General features: G+C 44.1%; 1 protein-coding gene across 2 annotated transcripts; it reads left to right on the forward strand.

Annotated features, from left to right (window-relative positions):
* per1b (period circadian clock 1b) lies at positions 1-18,884 on the forward strand. Of its 2 annotated transcripts, none has more exons than XM_034676469.1 (20): positions 1-197; positions 8,286-9,138; positions 9,898-10,151; positions 10,274-10,395; positions 10,760-10,961; positions 11,057-11,251; positions 11,551-11,629; positions 11,803-11,909; positions 12,053-12,206; positions 12,331-12,595; positions 12,721-12,829; positions 12,948-13,107; positions 13,197-13,312; positions 13,517-13,663; positions 14,900-15,274; positions 15,395-16,161; positions 16,256-16,442; positions 16,557-16,770; positions 16,894-17,044; positions 17,143-18,884. In XM_034676469.1, the coding sequence occupies exons 2-20, from the start codon at positions 8,732-8,734 to the stop codon at positions 17,467-17,469; spliced, it is 4,338 nt and encodes a 1,445-aa protein (XP_034532360.1). In that variant the 5' UTR covers positions 1-197; positions 8,286-8,731; the 3' UTR covers positions 17,470-18,884. The 2 variants fall into 2 exon arrangements, with proteins under 2 accessions (XP_034532360.1, XP_034532361.1); XM_034676470.1 differs by lacking the exon at positions 1-197 and adding an exon at positions 3,166-3,312.

Below are 18,884 nucleotides of genomic sequence, written 5' to 3' on the forward strand. Positions count from 1 at the left end.
TTGACAGCCCATGCTCCGACACGTGTATCCCTGCGTGTAAACTAGTGTTGAGGGAGAACCGAAATGTCCGGATAGCAGATACAAACCGTCAGGCGAAGACAGACGAAGCCACGGACATTTATGCTGAACATTTTTTCTCACTTTTGACATTTTATCGAGGGATATCAACACTACTTTCGAAGTGAAGCTTATTTGAGGTAAGCTGGTTTATGTTTCTTGCTTTTTAACGTTAGCTAGCATGCTAACATTCTTTGGGCTCAAACACGGTTTCTATGAACTGCTTCACCTTTTAAACACACCGAGAAGCATTTAAACCTATTATACCTTTACCCGTAGTAATGTAGAGTACATTCCGATTATTTAAAGGTGAAACTTGTGCTTTATCTGTACTCCGTAGGTGTCGCACGGTCACGATAATACAACACAGATCAATCCCTCTGATAAGAGTCAGCTCAGCTAAACAACAACATCATTATTGGATCATAAATCAATTTCACGTCTGGTTTGTTCTGTGTAAAAGTACAATATCTGTATTGTTCAAGTTGTAGAGTGGACGTTATAGCAAGGCTGCAATATGCAGGATATATAGGATCACAAGGTACAGCACTAACAACATCAAATCTACCACGCACTGTTTTAATACCCCCCCCCCCCCCTCCCCTCCCTCCTCTCTTCCACCCATGCTTGACAAAATGTTCTCGTCGACTTTGTTAATACAACTGTGCATATGACTAAATGTGCTTTAGTTTGATGTTCTGGACGCTCCCATGTTCCTTGCATCCATTAAAAACATTTGTTTAGGGCAGGTCCCCTCCTAGCGCGTTATTCTAGCCAGTCAAGCAATGTCCTGTGATTGACAACTGTTGCAATCTACCCATGCATATATGCAGTTTGCAGCTGCATATTACTCTCTGCATGCAGCTGCACAGCCCAGGGTATACAAGCTACATCCCAGCATCCCTCTGTTCCCAATCAAGCTATGCGTGTGTGCGTGTTACTTGTACATCAATTTGCAAGCCTTTTTTTTTCACACCCAGAAAGTGGCAAGCACAGAGTGACAAGTTGGCGCTACTTGCATTGCAGAGATTGCACATAGAGCATCAGTGCATCCTTCTCCAGTACAAGGGATGTTTTCCCTCTTCAGGTACTGGATTGTACAAAAAATATGCACACAAAATCCAGCAAGTAGTGGTGTGAAAGCAAGTCAGAATCGTCAGTTTTTGACACTGGTTGTAACAGGAGAGGTGAGAGACTACAGGCAGCTGCAGAGGAGGTGAGAACCTTCTAATCAGATGCAATTAGGGGACTGTGTCGACATCATTGGAAGAATCATAATGATACTTCAAGGGAGATTTACTTAGAGTGAGTCTGTGTGTGCACCCCCCTGGAATAATTCACAAGTGGCTCTTAATGATGTCTGAGGTGGCAGGGGTCTGGTGTTTTTGTCTTGCCATTTAGAGTGATTATTTGCAGGTTGGATTAGAAACTCCCAGCAATCCCAGCCTCATCTGTTGGTGATTCTAAATCTGTGTTTCTCATTTAGTTTGGTTTACATGTCTGTTGTTGTTGTTGTTCTCCTTTATTGGATATACCAATTGTTTTTTAGGGTGCTACTTGACAGCCAATCAAAATGCATTCCAATGCTTTATTTTGGTTGCAGGCCAATCAGAGTGCATTATTAATTAAAGCTTAATTATGCACAGTGGATGTTATTGGATATGTTCCATTTTGCTATAGGTTGGACAACTTGGCTTCTCATGCAATGGGTGTTAAAAAAAACTCAGATTAAGCTAGTCTGGGAATTATTGAGATGATGCAGCATTAATAAAAACAATCTGGAGCCCTTGTTTCTTTACCTGGCTTATTAACACCTGCCCCATTCATTTAGAGGGGGTATAAACATATTGGTCACAAGATATGTTTTCAAGACACTCAAGATGCCTTGCAAGTCTGACACTATGATGACACATTTTTCTATTATATCAATGCTATGTGTAAACATGTATTCACAGTATCAATGATTGAGTATAAAGAACATTCTGGCAAGCAGAAAAAGAACGGGCTAGATTCTAGTCCTGGTCCCATGATATTTTCCTGACTTATACCTGCTGGCCTTCTCACATTGGCTCATCCTGAGTTCTTGTGGAATTTCCACTTGGGGCCTGTAGGGGAAGAAAAAAAAACCTCTGTCATTGACAACTGAATATGTCAGCAGATCATAGACTACGTTCCTAATTAGTTACAGCAGCCAGATAGAGTGACACATGCAGAAAGCTGCATGGAAATAAAGTGGTATTCATAAATCGCTGGTTGCGGTGTGGTCACAAACGCCAGTGCGCGCGAGCGAACATCCAAAAAGAAAAGCTTTCAACAAAATCCAAGCTTGCCGCAACCTGCAGGCTGATACAATAACCTAGTTGGGTGATTAACACTGATTCAGCAACAGTGGAGCAAAGAGGAAGTTGACAAATATTCAGATTGGGGAGGAGTGAACAGAATGTACCTGTACTGATCCTCTACAGATAACTACAGGAGTTCCAGGAAACTTTTGTTGTTGGTGGGGGATATATCCTGTTTTAATAGGATAGTCCTTTATTCGTCCCACAATGGGGAAATGTAAGTGTTACAGCAGCAAAGTAGACAATGCAAAACACACTTTTTTTTAGAATAATTGCTTTACATGAGATTTCAATTACTTTTTTTGCACATATCAGATCTGTTAATTATTAAATGGAACCCTAAGTGTGTTTTTTTTCTCATAGAAGTAAAACTAAATTAAATAATAATGTATTCAGAATGTGTGCTAATGCGTGTTTACAGTAATGTAGTAGCCTAATACACTGTTATATAATCCCTCTTACTGTAAGAAATACCACTGCGTGAAGTTTTTTTTTGTCCTCCCTCCTTGCAAACTCATGCATCGCGCGTGTCTCATTGTCTCAAATGTACACCGTGTACTCTCCGCAGGCTCGTTCTCGTGCGCTGTTCCAGAATCAGCTCGCGCTTCCACCCACTGCCTTCGTTTTGTACAAGGACGAACATGGAAGCTGTTCTGAGATCAGCCGTCTGGCACACATTTTTACTAGCCCTGCCTCTAAACGCAGCGCGCTCTCTCATTGGTCAGAGCGACGGACCAATCAGAGAGCAGCTCGGCTCGGGGAAAGCACTGTTGCAAACACGTGCAGAATGTACACAGCGGAGGGGCGGGACAGAGCAGAGCTGCGGTACATTCAGTCACACACCGGACACTGACAAGCCTAGCAGAGGGATTTTACTCTACGGATACCCGGAACATTCGACAGGAACTAAACGGTACTTATTTCTACATTTATTCATGAATTTATCGTGTCGTTTAATCGGTGTGACGCAGTGTGTCGTGAAGGAGCGAAAAAGAATACCACACATGTTCCACCACGCAGCACTGTCCTACAGCCGCCGCCTGTATCTGCTACTGGGAACAGTTTTGGTCTAATTTGGGAACATTTCAGGTGACTATTGTTTTTTAAAAGGAGTGGATTCTGTGTCTGTGTACTGTTTAACAGTGACTGTAGGACTACACGCTGATTCTGATCCTATCAGTCAGAGTAGCACCATGTCCTCACTCCTCACACAGTCACATGTGATTGACAGTCAAATTAGGACATCCTTATCTACCTCGGAATTTTCAAGGACAGGACGTTCATGATTTTTATTGTACTGTATAACAGAGGTTCCCAAAGTGTGGGAATGCGGGGTCGTGAGGTGTCCAGAATGTTATTTTTAGTCATCTAAAAATATTTATTTTTGTTGATTTACCTTGTATTTTCTTATTTTTATCTTCCTTTTTTGTTTGTAATGTTTTTATTATTATTTCTTTATTATTATCATTATTATTGCAACATTTTTAATATCTATTTTTTTATATTTTCTTCTCTTTTTTTTTCATTTTTTCTAAATATATTTTATTGATCATTTTCTTATTAGAAAACATATAGGACATTCAAACATTCCTAACTTTACAGAAAAAAACAACACCTTTCTTTTTGTCCGATGACTCCTAAGTTTAGGATTAGTTAACAGTTAATTATCAAAAGCATCTGTAGCAGTAGGTTAATTCATAAAAACACAGGAAACACAGCCACATGCTCATATAGGTAGGCTAAATTAGAAAGCATTTGCCTGTTAAGTGCCTGAAAAATCAAAACTAGAGAAAAGTGCTCATCTTATTTCCATTAAATCCAAGTTTTTGTACTTAAACAGCTTGTTTAGTTTGAAAAGCAGTTTAAAAAACATGAATACTTAATTTACCATGCTAAAAAAAGACCAAGTTATTCATTTACTAAACTAACTATGCGATTAGATTCTTTATAACAATTATCTATGTATCAGCTGATCATTACATTCAGTGTTCTCTTTGTGCATTCTTCAAACAGAGTTTATTTACGGCCCTCAGCTGATAAGGTTTGTTTATGATGTACTTTTAGAAAATGAGCAGTCTCTTCAATCCCCTTGAAAGGTTTAATTTCTGTCACATTTATTGTGAACTATCTTAGATGTGAGTCATTTTCTGGACCTCTTGTCATTAGATTTTTTAACCGTTTTAGTTCATGGAGACTCAGACCCTGATCTAATTGTCTGACTATATGCAGTCCTCAATATCCATTTCCTAGATTAGACCACATGATGAGATGTCTTCTATCATCTGAACTTGTTTACATCAAGGTAGTAGAGCATTATAGAAATCAGAGCTGCAGCTACAGAATAACGGCAACATCTAGCCTCTGTGCAGTGTTGCAATGCATCACAATATAAAGCACTGCTTTATCTTCCTATGTATCCTTTAACTGAATGACATCATCATTCCTTCAAAAGAAATTCAGGTCAGAGAAAATACTGTGTACTAAAGTGACACTTTAACCAATAAGGAGCGGTTCACATTGGTGGTGGACAAGTCAATCAAACAACTAATCAGACTTTATTTATAAAGCGCTTGTCATACAATGGCATTGTAACACAAAGTGCTGTACATAAAAACAACTTAAAATATAATAAATTAAGAAAAAGAACACAATATATGCAACAATGGTAATAAAAACAATAAATAAAAAATAAATAAAGAAGAAGTTGCTGAACGAACTGAGGATACGCTCTCATGATATCTTAATGAGGAAACACTGGAGGTAAAATAAGATGTTAAAACTCAACATAGGAAATTAAAATCACCAAAATAAAATAAATTTCTAAGATAATAAAACACAAAAATATCAAACCATTCAAAGAACATAAGATGCTATACTTAAAATAGATGAATAAGTACATACATAAAGTAGAATAAAAGTGACGTTTTAAACTAAATAATAAATAAAACTGTTAAGAAAAAAAATAAAACAAGTGTTTTAAATCTGTACCCCACTTATCTTCCCAGCATGCTTTTCCTAACAACATGATTCACTTCCTGTTTTCTTAATTTGTAGAATAATATCAATATTAATTTGTTACAGAAGGAGACATGATATTTCAGAAATTGTTGACTCATGAATGCTAAATTGAAGAGTGCTCCAGAAGTATAATGAATGTTTAAGAGAGCCTTGACAGTCCTATAAAGACATGAATCTTTTTTCGTCTTCTTTCCTGCACATAGACCACCTTGTATAATCACAGACCGGTCTCACTGAGTGCATTTCCTGTGAATAATTTGAGTCGGTGGGCGGCAGAGTGGCTCATTGGCTAGCAGTGTTACCTCACAATCATGGCTTCAAACCCGACCTTGACTGATCAAGCATGGCAGTGTGGCCTTGACATGTTTGCCCCGTGTTTGTGTGGCTTTCTCCCCCACAGTCCACTGACATATGTCCACCCCATGTAGGTGGGAAACGGAAAACGCTACAGCTGTGTCGGACCATGGTTCTGTAATTGGCCGGTACAGAAATTTTATTTGGGTTGTAAGCAACCACGGTTAGCTCAGCAAGTGCACAACCAACACTTCCAGGTATTTCTAGTCAACCTGAACATGGATCCCCTACTGCCACCTCCACCCACGGCCGTGTGTCTTCACCAGCTAACCGTGGAAGTATGCATGGATGCCAGGATGCCTCGCCGCCCACTCACGCCCTGCTTGCATATTTCCATATCATAATTGCTTCGGCCCCCTGTCATGTGCGGAGTGTGCATCATCCATCTGACCAAACGTAATGCTGATTACAATTCTATAGAAAGACAGACAGGCAGTGAGCTTGCTTTGAGGTGTGCTGACAATATTATATTTTCCCTCCTGACACCAATTCTGAAATTGCAAAATGGTATTTCTAAACACAGATTTCTGCATTGACTTGCATTAAGCTAGTCATACTCTGTTGTTCTGTTATGGTTGCATGCTAATTTCCTCAAAACAGGTGATTCTTTGGAAATTGGTCATAGTATTTATTTGAATAATGTATCTTGAGGCTGTTGGGGGGGGGGGGGGGGGTTGTGCAATAGCCTCCCGGTGTTCCTATCTCTGTTGCTTATTTAGGTTGTGCATTATGCAGAACATGTGCAACATGTGCATCATGGGTATTGAGTAATATATGATACTTGGAGCCGTTGTTGTTGTGGTTTTCTGTTTTCAGTGGATTATTTGTTGTTTTTATTAATACTAATGAGAAGGCAAGGCAAGGCAGCTTTATTTGTATAGCGCATTTCATGCACCAGGGCAACTCAATGTGCTTTACATTAAAACATTAGAAGCATTGGAGACACTCAGACAAGCATAAAAGAGCACAATTAAAATGACAAATATAATAAAACAGAAAAGACAAGGAAAATTTGAAATATATTAAAAAATAAAATTAAAATTTGCATTTAAAGTGAGATAAAATGAGCTAAGATATAGGAAGGCAGTGGCAAATATAAAGTCTGAAGGCAGCCGAAAGTTTTTTATATATATATATATATTTTTTTTTATTTAGCTTTTCCATTATGCATATATACACCATAACAAATGAACAAATGAGACAAAAAAACAAACATTAAAATAAAAAAAGAAACAGGACAAGCGAAACACACAAACAAGCACTTTTTAAATAAAAGTAAGCTGATAGAAAATTAAAAAAAGCACACTTTGTTCGTTCACAACTCAAATGATGCCTCACTGCAACAGCAATGATTTAATCAACATATGTGTATCTTAATATTTGAATATTTCTTAGCCCTGTTTCAAGAAGAACTGCATCTACTGCCCCTTTTTAATACAAATATATTTGTTTTTCCTTCATTTTTCTAAAGTCTGAAAGTGAATGTATTTAACACACAAGTACAAATAAGGATCTCTGCAGACAGTAAAGTGTATAGCAGCTCCCCGTTTTGTATCCCATTGAATCCAATCAGTACTTTCACTTTCATTCTCAGGATACATGACACCACATTAGCTGATACCGGTACCAAAACAGCTCTAAGTCTGGCACCAGCATCACCAGGAACCTTTTGAACCCCCTGCAGTTCCTATGTTTGTTTTATCTATTCCTGTGCTATTCGTCATCCTCTTGTCAGATCTAATGAGCGCTCCTTACCGGCCGTACTGCGTCAGAAACGGCCTACATTTGTCTGAGCCCTGCGCCTAATTGAAAGTGTCCTGGACAAATTCAGCCCCCCCCCCTGAAAGCATCACGGCACACCTGAGGCGGGGGCGGGTAAAGGGGGGGTTGTGGGGCAGCCAGGTGTACACACTTGAAAGGATTTGATGACTCCCGTTGCGTCTGTGGGGATTAAGGGATTACAGGGCGTCTCCTGTGTACAGAAATAAATAGAATCAGACTCTTGCTTGCGTAGGTTTAGGCCCGATATAAACTCAGCGGTACTAGTCACAAGCAAACCTTCATTTATAAACATCCCTCACCTGTGCGCTTCGTCCTTGTCGACCTGCTGTTCTGTTTGTTGTGACCGTCATCTCGGTTAAAGTGGACTAAGCCATGACGAGCAACCAATGTCCAACCAATTTGGCTTTAGCACCTGGTTACCCGGTCTTAATTCAGATGCATACATACGCACTTGTTGGATGCAGAGATTATTGTCTGTTCCTTCAAGATTAAGTGATGGTTCCTGGTTGGTATTTTGGGTGAAAGGCTAACAGCTGGAAGCAGAAACATTCGGGAGGCGGTGACAACATTTCAAGGCCGTGTTTGCATCTTCCTCCAAGGCGAACAAGATAAACCGATACCATTTTTATTTTTATTTTATTTTGCTGTTGTGAGACATTAAGGAGGCATGTTGTAATCCTGCAACTAACAATATTCTTCTCTCTCTCTCTCTCTCTCTCTTTGACATCTCAGGTGGCCTTTGGCACCCAGAGCAACACATCTCCAAAGAGCCGAGAAGACCACATTCAGAGGGAAGAGATTGTTTTTTTCAAAACACTGGGAGCTGTTTTTCTCACTCTCTCTCACCATCTCTCATCCCATCTGTTGGACACATTTATGCCAAGGCGATTTCATAAGGAGAAACTCATCTACGAGTGACACTTTTTCCTCAAGTCGTATTCACAGCAGATTGAGGATCTGCACACCTCTATAGAGGCTTCGAGCCTTTATCGCTCTACTTTTTCCTCTTTTTTCAAGCATGAGAAGCTATGAAATTCTCTCCTTAGTTCTTTAAAATACCAGCCAGCAGCTATGATTCATCCCAGTATACATAGTAGTCCCACTTAAAGTAAAGGTTTTCCTTTTCCCCCCTGGGCTTACACTTCAAACAAGCTGTACCAGCCTCATCCTACTCTAGTATGAGTTATGACAACTCTAAAATGCCCAGCAGCAGCACTCGGGGGCGAGTGGCACGGGCCGAGGGGAAAGACGAGCAGGACGCTCAGTCAGAAGGGTTAAGCTCTACGAAAACCAACGGCGGGCAGAGCGGTGCCAACGTCCATTCTCAGGAGCAGGAAGGCGGCGGAGGAGCAGGACGGGCCTCCTCACCCAGCGGAGGGTCAGGATCCGGGAGCTCCACGGGACACAGAAGGGGGACAAACTCAGATGACATGGACGGACTCTCTAGCGGGAACGACTCCGGAGAAAGGGAGAGCGAGGGAGGGATGAACGGGTCACGCGGGAGGCAGTCAACGCGCAGCTCCAACAGCTCGTCAAACGGGAAGGACTCCGGCATGATGTTGGAAACTACGGAGAGCAACAAGAGGTGGGTGGAGAAGAAGTTAGGAGACCAAAACATGTTTAATCACGGATCACTCAGACTTCTCTTTACAATACTTACTGCTCCCAGAGTTGAATAAAGTCTGGTTTAATGCAACCACTTATTTCATGATACATTTCTACCAAAATAAGAGCCCCTGCTGTTCTTTCAATATTACATTTCTTTAAATATTCACTGAAAAGAAGTGCCGGTTCGGCTAGCGGTCAAAGCACACATCCAAAATACAGAGGCTACAGTCCTCATCGCAAACAAAGATAGAAATGAAGCAAGATGGCTCACTTGCATACTACTTTGCAGACTGTAAGCAGCCATTCAGAGGTTCCCTGTGGCCTGAATTTTGCCCGATAGCTAATTGAATGTCCATTTTGTCCACAGGGGGCGCCACAGTTGACACAAACTAAAAGTCCCATACTGCACCTTTTAAGATGTTTAAGTTATTCTTCATAATACTTGAATCAATTTAAATCATCAAATCCAAAAGGCTCTTTGTTTTGATAGCAGTTGTTTATTTTTACAACTCACTCACATCCAGGAACTAAGCTGCGTAGCTTTGTTGAATTCTTCTGTTATAACAACATTGTGAAAGAAGTCTGACACATCGACAAAGACTGTACCGAACTCCACTCTCGTATTATTATGTCCTCTTTTTAATCTCGGCCCTCCTCCACGAGGACATTCAATGCTTAGAGCACATGATGTCATTCTCCTCACCTCAACTAACCTCCCTTCTTTCCTCTCCCACAGCTCCAACTCCCAGAGCCTCTCTCCCCCCAGCGGCTCCCTGGCCTACAGCCTGCTGTCCACCAGCTCCGAACACGACCCGCCCTCCACGTCCGGCTGCAGCAGCGACCAGTCAGCGCGGGTCCAGACCCAGAAGGAGCTCATGAAGGCCATCAAGGAGCTGAAGCTGCGTCTGCCGACCGAGCGCAAAGCCAAGGGTCACTCCAGTACCCTGAACGCGCTCAAATACGCCCTGCAGTGTGTGAAACAAGTGCGAGGTAAAAAGGGGGTTTTGTGTTTCTCCGCTAGCTTTAAGCCTGTTAGAGATGATCAGTGTGTGATGTAATTCTATCTTTACTCCGATTCACCTTCTGACGGATTTATTTTGGATCTCTTCCAGCCAACAAGGAGTACTATCATCAGTGGAGTGTGGAGGAGTGTCACGGCTGCAGTCTGGATTTGTCTGCTTTCACTATTGAGGAGCTGGACACCATCACCTCAGAATACACTCTGAAAAACACTGTAAGATTACACAAATAATCACTCATCCCTTCTTCATTCTAGTGACTGCTACATATTCCCATTTCTACACACTGTCCCTTTAAGAGAAACTCAAAGAACAACTCAAAACACAGGACTGCAGTGAAGGCTGTTCTTCTGAAGGTTAAAGAAAAGAGTGAAGACAGATTTAGCTTCCTTTACTTGTGATAAGAAGAAGCAAACATAAACATACATCACTTCACAGATACAGATTGCTGCTTCTTCTCAAACCTCATCATGAAGAGCAACATTTCCTTGGCTTGAGCTCAGGTTTTCTTGTATTAGAAACAGTTTCTGATGTCACTGAGCCCTACCTCATCTCTCTTTTATTTTAAACCCTTCACAGGACACTTTCTCGATGGCCGTGTCATTCCTGTCGGGCAAAGTGGTGTACGTCTCGCCTCAGGGCTCCTCCCTGCTGCGCTGCAAGCCCGAGTGTCTCCAGGGGACTGTGTTCTCTGAGCTTTTAGCTCCACAGGACGTCAGCACTTTCTACAGCGGCACGGCACCCTGCCGCCTGCCGCCCTGGGCCTCCTGCATCGGGTCTGGTGAGTGGAACCTCGAAGAAGTTGTTGATTGGTGTGAGATGGTGTAAAAGAAAACTGATGGCCTATATTTTTTTTTACTTTCTTTCTCCCTCTAGCCTCTTCTCCACTGGACTGCACTCAGGAGAAGTCCATGTTCTGTCGGATCAGTGCGGACCGGTCGCAGGGTGGCGAGATACGCTACTACCCTTTCCGCCTCACGCCATACCAGCTGACCATCAGAGACTCTGACATTTCCGAACCTCAGCCCTGCTGCCTGCTCATCGCAGAGAGGGTCCACTCTGGATATGAGGGTATTTATCAAATCTCTGCATCTGTATTTTAGTGAGAAACAGAGTAGATGTCGCCAGTGTAAAAATAAAGCTGTTCTTCCCAAGGATGTTTGTGTTGTGGCTGTGTGGCGTTGATAAAGTTATGTCAGAGTAACCCTGGTATCACAGCTACAATAGATTTCTGATAATTTAGCGTCAACATCACTCTCAAATCTGGTTGAACTCATTTTAGTATCAAGATTAGATTTCTTTCCGAATCACAAAAAGAACCATGTTAGTTTGAACTTGTCGCTCATCTGTCGTCCCTCTGCTCCTCACAGCTCCTCGCATCCCCCCGGACAAGAGGATCTTCACCACCAGTCACACTCCCAGCTGCCTCTTCCAGGAGGTGGATGAAAGGTCAGTGAGCTGAGCGCTGATACGATGGTGTACTGCTGCGAGGCCTGCTGGTGAAAGGGGTTCTCAAAAGCATCCAACACACAACCTTCACTTTCCTTCAGTCATAAACTGTTCACTGCTTTAAAGAATGCAATTTCATGTCTAACAGTGTGTGATGGTGTTGTCTTTTGCAGGGCTGTGCCATTGTTAGGCTACCTGCCTCAGGACTTAGTGGGAACCCCCACTCTGCTCTACATCCACCCTGAAGACAGACCAATGATGGTTGCCATACATGAGAAGAGTGAGTCCATTGTAACACAATGTTCTGGGGAAAGGGGATTTTTTCTGTTCTTTTTTCTACTCCTCTTGTGTTGTTGTTTTTCATAACGTGATGTGCGTATCTTCCACATTCTCACATGTATCTGCATTGTTCTCTCTTTTCAGTCTTTCAGTTTGCAGGTCAGCCGTTTGAATATTCTCCCCTGAGGATGTGCGCCCGCAGCGGGGAATATCTGACCATCGACACCAGCTGGTCTTCCTTTGTGAACCCCTGGAGCAGGAAGGTGGCGTTCATTGTCGGACGCCACAAAGTCAGAACGTAAGATTATCAGTTTGTTTTTGAGCTTAAAGAAAATAGAGGACGTGGTGTTTATGCTTAGAATATAACTCAGCTGTATTCCACTCTTTCTCATCACCATGTATCGTCTCCCTCTGTCCTACAGGAGCCCTCTGAACGAAGACGTCTTCACAACGCCACACGGCTGCGAGAGCCGGGTCACCACGCCCGACGTGGTCCAGCTCAGCGAGAAGATTCACCGGATCCTGGTGCAGCCGGTGCACAGCGGCGGATCCCAAGGCTACAGCTCGCTCGGCTCCAGCGGCTCACGAGGCTCCCGGCGCTCACACCAACAGCACCTCAGTGCCGCCTCGTCCAGCGACAGCAACGGGCCAGCCATGGACGAGGCTGCAGTCGCGTTACATAAACCAGTGAGTCTTAGCAAACCAGTGCGATTAATTATCCTGTATTTTTTTGGAAGTAGGAACAGAAAAGAGTCACATGTGTTGCAGAGTCAAGAAGAAATAGATTTTATTGAATGATGTGGTTTTTCCAGATGACGTTCCAGCAGATCTGCAAAGATGTCCACATGGTGAAGACGAGTGGACAGCAGGTCTTTATCGAGTCCCGTCACCGACCACTGCCCAGAAAAAACACCACCATAGGTAAAATGAAAGCACTGTTACACAGTAAAGTAGAAAAAAACACATGTAACATATATCTCACATCAGCTTCACTCAGTAGGATGAAAACCCTTACCTTTCTGTCTTTATCTTTTTCCAGGTGTGGCAGGCATCAGAACTGTCTCCAGCGACCCTATCAGAGGTTTGATCGCAGATCTGACCAAACCTCCTAAAGCTCTGCTCCCTGCAGTGCCGGTACAGAAAGATCCTCCTGCCGGCTACTCGTACCAGCAGATCAACTGTCTGGACAGCATCATAAGGTGCTTGTTCACCCCTGGAGAGTCCCCCCCTGTCTTTGCACCTTTTAAGTTGTTAATTACTCATCTGACTAGTCTCTGACTCTGCACAGGTACTTGGACAGCTGTAACATTCCTAACACGATCAAAAGGAAGTGCGGCTCCTCGTCGTGCACTGCGTCCTCCACGTCTGATGACGACAAACAGGAGGCCAGTGGGAATAACAAAGGTACATATATTTTCTACAAGTCTTTTTAATCTTAACAGGTACAAATAACGTTATGAGGCAGGTGTTAACCCAGGATTCATTTAAGTGCATCATTATCTTTATTGTTTGTCTGCTTCTACAGAACAATATTGAGCATGCTTATGTCTTAATATGCTTCATGCAATTAACACTGCAGCTGACTCTGTCACACTGATGTCTCTACAGGTGGTTCAGTCAGCCTCGTAAGTGAACCACCTCCTCTGCCCCCTCTGACCATGGCCACAAAGGCAGAGAGTGTAGCCTCAGACCCGTCACAGTGTAGCTTCAGCAGTACCATCGTGCATGTGGGAGACAAGAAGCCTCCTGAGTCAGGTGGGAACCCTCGCTCTCTCTGAACCTGTAGTTTGTCTCTCAGCAGGTTGTTTCTTTTTGATGAGGTCCTTTGAATTACAAAGGGCCTTCAATATGATCACAAACTTGAGTGAACTTGCCCTCAAAATCTTCTTTGTTTTGTGTTGATCAGCAGCAAACTGAAAGTTTTTTTTATTATTTTATCATCCAGTTTATTTGCTAATAAAAAGTCCAAAAAGGTGTTTATAACTTAGGAAGTCTTAAAAATCATCTCCCAGAAAGAAACGTGATTAAACTACAGATTGCGTGCGGGTAATCCAACTTACGCTTCTGTTTCTGACATATCACGTATAAAGAGATGGATGACATGACAGCTCCTCAATGTGAAGCCAAAACCCTTAAAGCCTGCCTCCTTTCCATGTTAACAGATGGGACATGGGGCACATTTAAAAATAGGAATACAGCTCAAATACATTTTACCAAACTATAGTTTCTGTTATAGATAGTTATCACTGTAATGAGAACTTTAGTTTTACTTAATTATCTGATGTCACAAAAAGGAGTTCAACACTATTAGTGACAGCTCAGTTGACCTCCTGCAGCGCTGTGTTTACAGAATTAGAAGAGTAGGAGAGGAACAACAAGAGAAAAATAACAAACACTGACACTACAGTTATTAAACGTTACATTAAGTGGTCTCTACGACCTTAGTGATCTTTACTATTTCAGTGCTAAGTTAAACGTTAGCTTCAGTTTGCAACAGTCAGTTCCTTGGGCTCTAAATGCACAAGTTTTCAGCGCCTGCCTCAAACTGTATTTTGGCTTCACTTTGTACAACTAAGGAGATATTGACAAGTCATCCATCATTATATGCAGTCAGTGGTCTTTAAAGTTTATAGCATTATGTCTAATTGGTATCATTTTATGCTTCATGCTGTCAATTCTTATATTTAAGCACTGATGTGTTCATCCATGTGCATTAAGTTAGACTGCATAGGTCTTTAAGGATAACATTAAATGAAATCATAGTGTAAAAGTAAAGTCAGTGAACTAATCCAACTGTCTGTAATAGTCTTAAGTTTGCTAGCATTAGTAGTTAGCTGTAAAATTGGACTGTGTAGATCTGTAGAAACAACATGAGGGTGTGAATTAACTCTTTATCACTCAGAGATGAAGAAGAAAATATTATGCTTTGTTTCTTTATTCAATGGTAGCACTACAGCGTTTTAACACCCCTCCCTGCCTCTTCTATCGCAGACATTGTCATGGAGGAAGCTCCAACGACTCACATGCCTGCTCCTGCTGCCGCTACACCACCTCGCTTCACCAGCGGCCCCATGCCTCAGGCTAACGCCGCAATCGCCCCTCCTCTTCCTCCTCCTCCCCCGCCGCCTCACCCTCAAGCCGCTCAGCCGGAGAGGGACAGCAGGAGGAGTGGAAGTGTAGGAGGAGGTGCAGGTGGAGCAAGTGGGCGGATGGGTCTTACCAAAGAGGTGCTGTCCGCCCACACGCAGCAGGAGGAGCAGGCGTTCCTTGACCGCTTCAAGGACCTCAGCAAGCTGCGTGTGTTCGATCAGACGACGTCTTCGGGGCTGCGGTGTCACACCCCGGCTGCCAACCCGCTGTCACGAGGTACACACACTGCTCCCATCACTCTAATGCACACACACACACACACACTCTCTCCCTAAGGGTTTTACTAAAATGCATCGCACTTCATTTCTAAAAGTTGGTCCTCCTCTTCTTCTGCAGGAGTGCGTTGCTCGCGGGATTACCCTGCTGCAGGAAGCAGCACAGGTCACAGACGTGGTCGTGGCGGTAAAAGGCTCAAACACCAGGAGCCTTCAGACCATCACAGCTCTCAGGGCCATAGCGGGTGCACACGGGACCCCAGAACCAGCACAGCCCCTATGCCCCTTAACATGCCTATGGGACCCCCCACACACTCCTCCTCCTGGCCCTCTGGCTCCCAGGCCAGCATCCCCGCCGCTCCCTTCGCACCCGGAATGCTACCCATCTACCCGATGTTCCCTCCCCTCGCACAGCCTTTCCCCCAACCCGTCCCTGATCCCACACGATTCCCCCCGACCCAACTGGTGCCCCCTATGATGGCCCTTGTGCTGCCAAACTACATGTTCCCTCAGATGGGAGCACCCATCACTCAAGGGCCCGCCACACCCGGACACTTTTACAACCCAAACTTCACGCTTCCTGTCAACGCCCCCACTGTTATTCCAAACCCCGTCCCCATTCCAGCCACTTGCGCCCCTTCCCGCAGCAGCACCCCTCAGTCCTACAGTCAGACACCCGCTGACCGCGACGGTGCAGAGTCCCCCCTCTTCCAGTCTCGATGCTCCTCTCCGCTCAACCTCCTGCAGCTGGAGGAGACGCCAAGCAACCGGTTGGAAGTCGCCACGGCTCTCGCTGCATCACAGCAAGCCGCGCCTTCTGTGCAGGGCGGGGCCACTCAGCCGCTACAGAGCTCAGCCAATCAAGGGACCTCCAAGGAGAATGAGAACGTGAGTACCCTGGAAATCAGAAATGGATGTTCAGAAGAAAAACATTTCAAAGTAACATCATGCTTCATTTGAGTTTTTATGTCCTCCTCTTTAGGGTGAAAATAATGAGTCCAATGAAGACGCCATGTCCACCTCCAGCGACCTGCTCCACATGCTGCTGCAGGAAGACTCCCGCTCAGGCACTGGCTCAGCTGCCTCTGGTTCAGGGTCCTCAGGAACAAGGTCATCCGGTTCAGGATCCGGCTCCAACGGCTGCAGCTCCTCAGGCACCAGCGGCACAAGTCAGTACCCTCATTTAACCACGTCTTAAAAATCCCAAACTACAAAGTGATTTTGTTTGTAGTCTTTGCTCCATCCACATATCTAACTCCGCTTTGACCTCCTCGTGCTTCCAGGCAGCAGTCAGGGCAGCCACACCAGCAAGTACTTTGGCAGCATTGACTCATCGGAGAACGATCACTCCCGCAAACAGCCAGCAGGGGGAAGCAGCAGCGCAGGAGGAGACGGTGGAGAGGAGCAGTTCATCAAGTGTGTCCTGCAGGACCCGATCTGGCTGCTGTTGGCCAACACTGACGAAAAGGTCATGATGACCTATCAGCTGCCTGTCAGGTAAATACACTGGGCAAAATGACCCACATAAGATAGACATTCTTTAGCTCATTGTTAAATCTTGCTGACACTTTCAAATGTAGCATGGTTTCAGTTCTCTTTCCCCTGCTTCTTATCTCACAGGGACATGGCGACCGTGCTGCAAGAGGACCGGCAGGCCCTGAGGAGCATGCAGAAACACCAGCCACGCTTCACAGAGGAGCAGAAGAGGGAGCTGAGCCAGGTGCACCCTTGGATCCGCAAGGGACGTCTACCCCGAGCCATCAACATCTCTGTGAGTGCTTCATTTTGATTTAGACATCAAGAAAAAAAAGGTGTAAACAACACATGGAATTGAAAATGACCGCATGTATCTCTCTGTGTGTCTCTCAGGGCTGCACGGGCTGCAAGTCTGCCCCCTCCACGCCCCCCGTCGCTCCATTCGACGTTGAAATCCAGGACATGGAGCTGTGCAGCATGCTGAAATCTCAGGAGGAAGGCACTGGTGAGGAGAAGAAAAAACCCTCCGAGACCGCCATGGATGAAACTCACCAAGAGGACGAGGAGGATGAGGAAGAGTACGAGGAGGAGGCAGAACAGAAAGACACTAAAACATTAGACAGCAACCAGGAAATGCCAGCAGAGGAGCCGAGGTCGACCTCAGAAGCTGCGGAACAGAAAGTTGAGGCCCAACAACCCGAGTCTCGCATGACACATTGAATTTGTGGCCAAAGATGAGAAGCACTATCACCTTTTAGCGCTGATACGCGGGTTATATGCACCTTCCAGGACTTTTCTGAGCACAGAAACATGATAACACAGGCTGCAAGGTGTCACACATGCACCTTAATGCACAGCATTGCACAGGACTGAAGGCGTTCCATATTCACCTTCCAGGACCTTCCTGCAATTAAAACAGTAACAGGTTAAAGGTGTAAAATATACACCTTCCGGGACCTTTCTGTGCTCCAGACATCATTACACACAGTGTAAAGTGTTAAAGCAGGAATTAAAGGTGCATATTTGTTGAGAAAACTTCCACTCGTTGATTGACAGGTCAGGTTCGACACCAGGCCGGGGTTCAGTCTTTGTGAAGTCTCACGCCAGCAAGCGAGGCACGTTGTATGACTTCATACTCAACGCCTTGGACACCGCAGGACACACACACACTTCTTGAAGAGTTGTATTGTCCACCACGTTCCCCCTCAGCTGTCCCGGTAGCTCTTGACCTATTTATTTAAGTTACAACCAGAGAGGACAAAGGGGAATGTGTTATAACAATGGCGCCTTTACGCAAAAGATGGATGTTGTTCACCACAGTGTCCTCCTCCCACGTCTTCATCCCTCCTGCTCACGAGGAAAGAAGGGAGCTTATCTGTGACTTTTATTCTTCTTGTTGAATGTTTCTGGAGTTCTCCACCTAGATCTGTTTCCTTCACAGACTTGTGTTGGTTTATTCTGATGTACAAAGTTCCTCGCCCACTGAAGCACTACGAGAAAAGGCAACTTTTCTTTCAGTAGTCAAAATGTACAGAACCAGGTTTATTTTGTAAACAGTGTGTATATTTTTATACTTAAATTCACTGCAAATAGAGAAACAGTAGAAGAGTGTCTTCACTGTAAATGTCAGAAAAGCAGGATGGAGATCTGTTTTTTTTGAGTTCGCAGTGGAGAAGGAGAAACAATCACTTCACCGTCTCTGAAACAGAGACACATCTCGTGACACAGCAATCTAGTTGCTTCACTCGAGCGAAGTGCCGAACACCGCGGGGCAATGTGGCAATCGCCTGGAGACCAACCTGGACTTTTGAAGGTTCGTCCTTGGCCAGGCATTAGCTGAGTATTTCCAAACTGAAGGCACCCTTAGGAGCGGAAAAGCGGGAGAGCATTTGTTTTGCTTGCTCATGGTGGTAGGTGTATTCAAAAGGGGTGGACACCACTCTCTGCGAAGACTTGAGAGTTTGGAGAGTGTTTACTATCTTTATTCCTCTCTGTCCCCTTTCTCTCTCTCTCTGTGGCACTGTTCTGGTCATGTGATATCCTATGCTTTATGGCGTCAGTGTTTGCAACAGTTTCTTAATATTTTTGTGAAAATCTTTGTACAAAAAAAGACAAATAAAATGACATGAAAAGCA

The sequence above is a fragment of the Notolabrus celidotus genome, chromosome 23, assembly GCF_009762535.1.
Source record: "Notolabrus celidotus isolate fNotCel1 chromosome 23, fNotCel1.pri, whole genome shotgun sequence".
Lineage (NCBI taxonomy): Eukaryota > Metazoa > Chordata > Actinopteri > Labriformes > Labridae > Notolabrus > Notolabrus celidotus.